Source organism: Miniopterus natalensis, chromosome 5 (assembly GCF_054644295.1).
Source record: "Miniopterus natalensis isolate mMinNat1 chromosome 5, mMinNat1.hap1, whole genome shotgun sequence".
Classification (NCBI taxonomy): domain Eukaryota; kingdom Metazoa; phylum Chordata; class Mammalia; order Chiroptera; family Miniopteridae; genus Miniopterus; species Miniopterus natalensis.
In genome coordinates this window covers 42,901,643-42,910,990 of record NC_142085.1, presented here as the reverse complement: position 1 = coordinate 42,910,990, position 9,348 = coordinate 42,901,643, and the positions used below count along the sequence as shown (strand labels likewise).

At 41.7% G+C, this 9,348-nt stretch overlaps 1 protein-coding gene across 1 annotated transcript; it reads left to right on the top strand.

The window, feature by feature from the left end:
- The first annotated feature begins 241 nt into the window (after positions 1 to 241).
- GJB7 (gap junction protein beta 7) lies at positions 242 to 995 on the top strand. The gene is given in 2 exon segments (XM_016207305.2): positions 242 to 892; positions 894 to 995. Coding segments are annotated over 2 exon segments (753 nt in total).
- Positions 996 to 9,348: the final 8,353 nt, after the last annotated feature.

The window sequence follows — 9,348 nt, the reverse complement described above, 5'->3', positions numbered from 1 at the left end:
ATGGGATCAATTGCATCTGTGGACTAGTTGTGTCATCTCCTGTATGAAAGTGAGAGTATCCTACGGGATTCTTAGAGAGCCCTAAACATCTGGAATCGTAATAATGCAGAGACTTGAGTTTCTCCCCCATAATCCCATAATCAAGTAAGACAAGAAATGAATGATCTACGGAATAGAAATAAATGAATCATGATGAAATTGTTTTCTTTTGCAGAATCTTGCCTTCTTTTGAGCCTAAGCCATGAGCTGGATGCTGCTCAGAGACCTCCTAAGTGGAGCAAATAAATACTCGACCGGGATCGGGCGGATCTGGCTGGCTGTGGTGTTCACCTTCCGCCTGCTGGTCTACATGGTGGCAGCAGAGCACGTGTGGAAAGACGAGCAGAAAGAGTTTGAGTGCAACGTTAGACAGCCTGGTTGTGAAAATGTGTGTTTTGACTACTTCTTCCCCATCTCCCAGGTCAGGCTTTGGGCCTTACAGCTGATCATGGTCTCCACACCGTCACTGCTGGTGGTTCTGCACGTCGCCTACCGTGAGGGCAGAGAGAAGAGACACAGGAAGAAACTCTACGTGAGCCTGGGAACGATGGACGGGGGCCTGTGGTACACTTACCTCACCAGCCTCATTGTTAAAATCGGTTTTGAAATTGGCTTCCTGGTCTTATTTTACAAGCTGTATGACGGCTTCAGGGTCCCGGACCTGATGAAGTGTGCTGTGGAGCCTTGTCCCAACACTGTGGACTGCTTCACGTCCAAGCCCACCGAGAAAACCATCTTCACCCTCTTCATGGTGACTACCTCATGCCTGTGCACTGTGTTGAATTTCATCGAACTGAGCTTTCTGTTTCTCAAGTGCCTGCTTAAGTGCTGTCTCCAAAAATACTGTAAAAGACTCAAGCCCTCAGTGTGTGAGTGCCCCCCTCTCAGATATGCTGAACGTGGTGAGGCCGGGGCCCCTCGGCTACTCCAGGGTCACCATTCAGCCTCCGCCATAAGCACACCCCAGCGAAGTGAAACCAGGCTACGCTGTGACACACAAGAGGGTTAAAGAAAACCTGCATCCCTCCTAAGTCAGACCGAGGCTGGGTTGGAAAACAAAGGGTGTCAGCCTTGATGCAATTTGGCATTAAAACTTTTTTCAACAGGTGCTCAATCATGTGCACTAGACAGGTCTCACTGTTCTGTCGCAGGGTTCATGAATTGTGTTTGAACACTTAATTGCAAATTAGTCTGAAGAAATCCAACCAACAGCATCCTTAAGAGCTTAGATCTGTCAACTGGAAAATATAAGACGTGATACTTCTGACAAACGTGATGGCCTCCAAGGTGCAACTGAGGCACCCCACCGGCAATCTTACCAAAGCCGCGGCCAAGGCTCCACTCAGGCAGCGCTGCCCAACCCTGCAGAGAAAGGCTGGGCAGGGAGGGGCCGGAGCCAACCAGGGGCACACAGCGGCTTACGCAGCGAGAAGGCCCAGCCTAGGGAAAGGCCAGAGGCCCCCTCTGCAACTGAGGTGTCCCTGGACTTCTGAAAGGGTCACTCTACTCATGATGGAAGGCAGGTCACACAGAAAAGAGCACATTGATAGGGAGCGGGGGAGGACCAGAAAAAGAATATGCCCATTTGATTTAACACTTCTCAACCACAGAACTTGAAAATACTTTGTAAATTTCCATAGTGCCCTTTTTATAATCAGGAATTCACAATGTACCATACAATATGTCACAGTTTGCCTACAATTTCTAGTACACATCCCCTCCCTCTAGAAAGTTATGTACTATGCTGTTACTTTCCTTTTTAAAAAAAATCACAGAAATATTCTCTTCGCTTAATATTCGAACACATGTACACTTCTCCAGAATAAAAGTGGCTTTGCGGTTGACCGCCATTGATGTCTTTACTCGGCTGCACTGAGTATGATTATTCTGTGAAATAAACTTGTTCTGACAATTAGAACACGATTTGCCACCCTGCTTGATAAAGATAGCTCAAATAATTTTTCTTCACTGGGAATTAATTTTTAAACAAAAACTCAGTGCATAAAAATGTAAGTTTAACTAAAACCAATGTCATGTCTTCTATGGCCTGCCCTCTTCGGCATAAAACATCTCACTACAATTCAGGTATAATGAAGGTTGTACTACGTAGCCTACAGTCCATGCCACCAAAAGTGGTCATAATCTGTTCTAAAGACTGTGTCCTTGACAACAGGGAGGAAAGTGAACTTTGTGATTTTCCCCTTCCTTCAGTTTATAGCCCAGGCGACTGCTGGACTCATGAGCTTATATCCATGTACTTGACCATCTTACATAGAACTGGTTATAAAGATTTCTCTTCTTTAAAATCATGACGTAATAGTGATATGTAAGAAACTTATTTTGTATGGTTTCATTCTTTTCTTCTCCATCTTGAGAAATTCTAATTTCATTTTAAGACTTGGGTCAACTATTACTACCAGAGAGCAAACTTTTGATGTACAATGGAGATAAATAATACCTATCTCATAGGGTTGTTAGAGATTAAATGAGATGACCCAAGCAAAAGCACTGGCGTATAAGATTTTAAATGTTAGATAATGTAATTCACAATAGATGGCTTCATTATATCACTTACCCCTATATTATTGGCTTATACACTTGTATCCCCCTCTAAATTATAAACATCTTGAATGCAGGCAACAGCCATATCCTTCATCATACCTTCAGGGCTTTACCCACAGTAGTTGCTCAGTAACAATGAACGTATTCCTAAATCTTACAGCAAAACTATGTTGTACAAACTAAAAAGTCACAGCATTCTGAAATTGGAAGAAATCTTTTCAATACTTACAAATCAGAAGACTACAACTCAGAATGATAAAGTTACTTGCCTAATGTTAAAGCAATGGAGCAACAATTCAGGTTTTTTAAAACTCCAAATCTAATCTTGGAGATTTCCTGTACAAAATTGTTGCAAAGATATCTGAAATACTGGTATCCCATGTAATGACGAACTGTGTCACACCCATTTTTAAAACCTTATTAGAAAACTAAGCATTAACTGATTTTGCTGGGGGTGGCAGTGTGCCCAGCTGAAAAAGCACACACATTTCCAAGTCTCCTTTGCATGTAGACGTAGCAGTGTGACTACCTTCTTGTCAAAACAAGATTCTTGACTGGTGCTTTGGAAAAAGTTAAAAATATCTATAATCCATACAAAATGGCTTTAGCCCATTTCCATTATAAAGTTGCCTAGTCATCCTAACAATGTATCATAGACACCTCACAATTTTTAAAACTATACTTCAGTAAATGTATTCAAAAATATAGATGACCACCACACATTAGCCCACATCCCCTAGAGTATAAATAAAAAATGGAAAGGTAATTTCTCTTTCCGTTCTAGAATTTAGCCATACAGATTTCCAGGGTTAGCTTGCCACCTTGTGGCCTCTCACTCCAGTGCAGCTCAGTGAAATGGATGAGCTTTACACCCATGCACACATACTACTTGTATGTAGTATCTAAGTTCATTGTACCTCCAATGTCACTCCCGGACCAACTTTCTTCCAACAAAGGCTGACAAACCTTAAGTCAGAGACACAGATGCTGGCTAGCTACATGTGAATCACCTAATCTTAAATATATGCTCTGTGAGACAAGTGCTCAGAAAACATTTGAGTATTTACTGAATAAAACATTCATATGTTTCCTGAAAAGGAGTGTAGTTAACTTTTTTGGTGAAGCCAACGTGAACATGGCCTCTTATAAAGATGGGAAAGCAAGGTAATAACAGGATTTAAATGTAGATTTTACCGAGTCCCAATGTTGACATGGTCTTCCTTCCCAGTCTGACAAGACTATGAAATCTAGAACGTCTGCTCTCCCCCGAAGGTGTACACACTCACACAGGTGACTATAAATTTTCCTTCGAGCAGTATGCTAAGGATTGTTAGCCTAAGAACACATGGATTTCTTAGATGAGCCAGGCACATGAATAAAAACTCGTGATAAACTCCAATGCCAGCTACTCTCCTCCTGTGGTTGTGATTGAATGAGTCAACACATAAGCAGCTCAAAGCAGTGTCTGACACACGCCTATTTATTAAATACTATATGGTGTCCTTACTAGAGAGCCAGAATTCAGTCTTGGGCTTCCTAAGACTCCCTTCCAGGATTTTGGAGCTCAGCACTTTGTAACTGCTCCTCCACTGAGAGCACAATTCAATGTACATATCAGACTTGAAGGCTCTGCGGGATCAATCTGCCTTCACTTCAAAGTGTATTTCTGAGAAAAGCTGTCTAAACAGATGCTATAGCTTAGTAAGTGAGAAAAGGAAAAAAAATAGCTGGGCCATTAGGAATGCTGGGTTCCAGCCTATAGTTTTAAAATAAAAATTCAGATTTTCTCAGTTACACACACACACACACACACACACACGAAGAGGGAGGGGTGTGTATGTGTTGGGGGGGGTGCAATAATGTTCAGTTAAAAGGTCAATGTACACATAACTGTGACTGTGTTGGAAAGACCCACACCATTATCAAGAATATTTTCAATATTTCAGTCCTGGCAAAGCAGCTGTTTGCTGCCTTTCATACTTCTTTTTGACTCAGCTACTTTGGCTGGGAGCTGGTGTGGGATCAAGATTTTATTGGAATAAACTATAATAGCGTCCTTCAGTTTCTCATTTTTACTGATAACGATTACATTAAAATAAACCACCACCCTAGTTTTAAAGGGTAAGACATCCATGTATGCTGTGTGATAGAACTTAAAAGTTTACCTTATTTACCAAACACACTGCACTGCTCTCATCCTTGCACTGCGTTTCCCCACACACCCCTGGCCTGCCCCTTCAGCCAGCAGGACAGCAGAGAAAGCATCCTGAACCAGGGGCCCGGCCTGCTTTATGTTTCCCCAGGTCTGTATTCATCTATGAAACGGGGTTCCTAATTTTCCTGCTCTCATGGGGCAGGGGTTGAGAATTACATTTCACAGTGCATCAAGAACACCCGACCTCTATCATGGGATTCAGAATTTCCTTTGAGGGCATACATACTTGAGTGAAAACTTGTAATGCTCCAGTTTTAAGAAGCCGTAAGTAGATTTAGTGAATACAGTAATGGTGATTTTGAAATTTTCACAGTAAGTAAATGTGATGAGTTTACACCTAAAGCAGCAGGTTTTTCAGGTTAGAGGCAGTGAACGAGGGCCAGAACGACTGAGTTGTCTGAACATTTGGAATGTATTGCTATCAGGTGTATTGGAAATAATGAGGTTCATTCTTGGTATACTCCATCCCCCTTACCATCCCTAAGCGTCTAGGTGTTGGTTAACATCTTGAAGCCTCCGCGTAAAAGGGGCTACTCTGGCTTGACCACGGGGGATGAGGGGCACTCTCCTTATGGCTCCTACATGCCTGTTTCCAATGAAAAATTTCCTGGTGTGATCTGCTCCTGAACAGTTTAAACCCACCTGTGTCCTCAGAAGCCCAATGACTTCTTGAACTCCTCAAATATTTTGAATACTTGTAAGTCACTCTATAGAGGGACTTGGCACATGAGGGCTATTGTTATCACCAATGCCCTGTTCTCCAGCTAACCTGGGGGGATAAGGGTATTTAAGGGATCGAGGTGTAACGCTGAAGCCTGTGTAAGTGCAGCTTCATAGCAAATTCTTTTCCATGCCTGTAGCTATTTGGGGGAACACAAGAACCTGGTAGCTTAAGACGGCGGCAAACCAACCTCTGACTACAAGTTTCAATTACAGTGCTCCCAATACCCAACTGACTAGGGTGCAGAGACAGCTGGTCAGAAGCCATTCAATCTTCCCACAACTGTGTCTCACTCAGTTCCTTTTCTGCTGGTTTCTGTGGTTTAGGAATACACCACTCTAGTGAAGATACCTAGTAGTGAGCCCTTTGTTCTTCTGTGTTCCCTACCTTCATCAATAATCACCTCCTTTATGGCTCTAGAAGTTCTGTTTTCTTTTCTTTGTAAACCAAGTAAATAAAAAATATAAAAATAAATGTGGGTCTTAAAAGTCATCCACAAATTATCTCCTAATACTGTTTTGTAATCACCTGGGGAGAATTTTCTTCATCTACCAGAACGATTTTTATAGCATCATTCCAGCTAAAGATGCTGAGCCATCCGTGACCTCATTTGGGTGCCTGTGTTCTCCAAATCAAGGCATGCACAAGCTCTGATTGGCTTACCTGGTTTCAACTCTCAGCTGACACATAATAGCTGTGTAACCCCTTAGGCAAAACACTTAGCCTTTCCTCATCTTGCTCAATTTCCTCACTTTAAAATGAGAATAAGAGCACTTAACTCTTAGGGTTAAGAATAAATGGAAATACACAGGCAGTTCTTACCACAGTACCCAGGACATAGTAGCAACCAGTAAGTATTAACTGTTACTATCATTACCAGATTTGATACATGGGACCTAGGCCAGGGAAAGCTAGAGACAGCAGATTTGTTAAGACTGTAGCTTTGGTTTTAAAGAAAGTATTCAAGGCTTACCTTTCCTCTTGGCCACTAAAGATGACCACCTTCTACCTATACTTACATTTTTACTATTCTCACTCCTTTCCCCGACTTTCTCTGTGTAAGCCTTTCAATCCTATTCATTATGCTCTTTAAAAGGGTCCCCTCTAGAACTGTTCTTTGCTGCTTCACAAATTTATATTCTGCATCTTTTCCCCCCCTCTTTCTTAATATCTTTATTGATTTCAGAGAGAGGAAAGGAGAGGAAGATAGAAACATCAATGATGAGTTATTGATTGATTGGCTGCCTCCTGCACGCCCCCAACTGGGGATTGAGCCCACAACCCAGGCATGTGCCCTGACCGGGAATCGAACCACGGTCTCCTGGATCCTAGGTCGATGCTCAACCACTGAGCCATGCCTGGCTGGGCCTGCAACTTTATCTTAACCTGTATCTCCCAAGACTTTGGGGACAAGCGGATACTCTGAAAATTTCCCAAACTCCTTACATGTGCCACATAGCCTGGAGGCACTCTCTTTACTCGGTCTTATTAAACCAGCTTCTACTGAATGCATCTTTTGCGTCCAGTCCAATAAATTAGACCAAAAATTCTCTAAATTTCTCAACTTCAACCACCTCCATTTACATTCTAATTCAGCAATCTACTTCTATGGCTGTTTCCAGACACTGCAAGCTGCTTTACCCCTAAAATCTTAAACTTCAATGTCCTAGTCTTTTATGCCTATTTCTTGGTCTTATTCCCACTATACCCTGCCTTTGACAGCATAAGACCTCCACTCCCTTGACCACTCCCTTTTCTCCTTGGCTTTGTTTCCTAAACCTAACCAGAGTCAATTCATTGATGCATCGCCCATACCAGGACTATGCAACCTCTCCCCTCCTCCTTCTGCATTCAAGCCAAGAACACTACTGGATATACTACATAATCATGTAGTGCCACAAAATTATGCTCTCACAGCTCAGCTGAGCCTTGACTGCTGTTCAGTAATTCCTCTGTACCCCCTGCTTAGCTCCTTCTGCCATTCTCATCTCATGCCTTCACCATTTATACTTTGGTTTCCTACTCTTTCAAGGTTTGCTGACGGGCAGGAATGTTTTTTTCATCACAAGAAGCTCAACATTTCTACTTAACAGACTTAAGTCTAAGAAATGTCCTTTCTACTTTGTAATGCTAATACTTCCACTTATCTATGTTCTTGGGACCAGGTTCTAACTACTACTCTACTTCAACTTTGAACTTTTAATGGATACCTCTCTAGAATCCACAAATATTCATGACTAATCTTAGAAGCCTTCAAATAAGGCCAGCTATTAACCAATTTTTTCTTTAGAGAAGATAATTTATTGCCTTCACTTCCTTAGTTAGCTCATTCACCACACAACTGAACAGAACTGGAAAACAAACATTATTTAGCATCCACTAAAACTTCTCTAAAGGTCAGTGCCACCTATGGTTAATTCTAGTAGCCTCTCTATTCTTACCCTTCCTTGCTCTCCCAGTGGTATTTGGTATGATTATCTACCCTTCAACATTCTCTCTCTGGCTTCCATAATGCTTCATGCCCTTACCTCATTTCCTGGTTCTCACCTATCCCCTTCCTTCCCAAGTCGTCTTTGCTCTTTTTTCCCCCCACTGCCCACCAAGTATTGGTGTTCCTCAGGGTTCTCTCTTTGCAATACATGTTTGCTGCTTCTTTCAAGTCCAGCAAAATGCATTGTGCTTATTATCTCAGATTCTGGGCTAAATGCTCAGGAGATGTAAGAAAAAGATAGAATTCTTGTCCTCAAGGGGTTTAAATTCCGTACCTGTAGTTTCAGACCCCTATTAATAACTGATCACTATACCTCTCTGCCTTGATAACCTACAAGTACCTCAGCCTCAACATTAACCTTTCCTTCAATCCTATCCTTCTATACTATCTTGGTAAACAGCATCACCATTCACAATTACCTAAGCCAGAAACTTATTCTATAATACATCCTATTTCTCATCTTAATCACTTTACCAAATCCTTCTCATTGGCACTAGAATATGCTCTATTTGTCTATAATTTTAAAAACTGGTTATGATACCCTCCATAATCTATCTTCTCTACTTCACAATCAAATATTCCCCAAATAGGTGTTTACATTTGCTCTCCACACTCCCAAAACTGGTTTCCATTCAAACTAATTGCAAAGGTCACTGATCACTTTCTTAGCACTAAATCTAAAGGATACTTTACAATATTATCTAACCTCAGCAGAATGTGACAGAATTGAACACACCTCCTTAAAATACTTCCATCAAGCTAGTCTCATGATGCTTTTCTACTTCTTTTTATCTACTTTTAAATACTGAGTTACTCAGAGTTAAGCCCTGGGCCCTTTTCTATATACTCTTTACCAGGTAACCATTCATTCACAATACTGCTCCTCTCTTGGCCTCACCTACCTGAATAAATGGTATTTCTTCAACATTTAAACCAAAAATCTGGAAAATTTCTGGACTTTCCCCCTCTCCTTCATTCCCCATAAATCCGTAATGACCAAGTCTTGCCAAATATTCTAGATCTCTTCAGTCTGTCCACTTTTCTCCCTCAGCCATCACTCTACACCAAGACAGTATCCACTCTTCCCTGGTGGACTTGGACAGCCTTAACTGTTTTTCCATTTCCCACGGGAATGCCCCCTCACCACAGTGAACTTTTAAACTGCAAATGTTAAGAATCTCACTTTTGCTTACAACCCAAATGTAAACTCACTGCGCTTAGGATGAAGTCCGACACCATTAGGTCTAAGATACTGTGTGATCAGGCCCTTGCTTACCTTTCCTTGTTCACTCTAAAGGTTCTTAACCAGTTTTTAGCCAT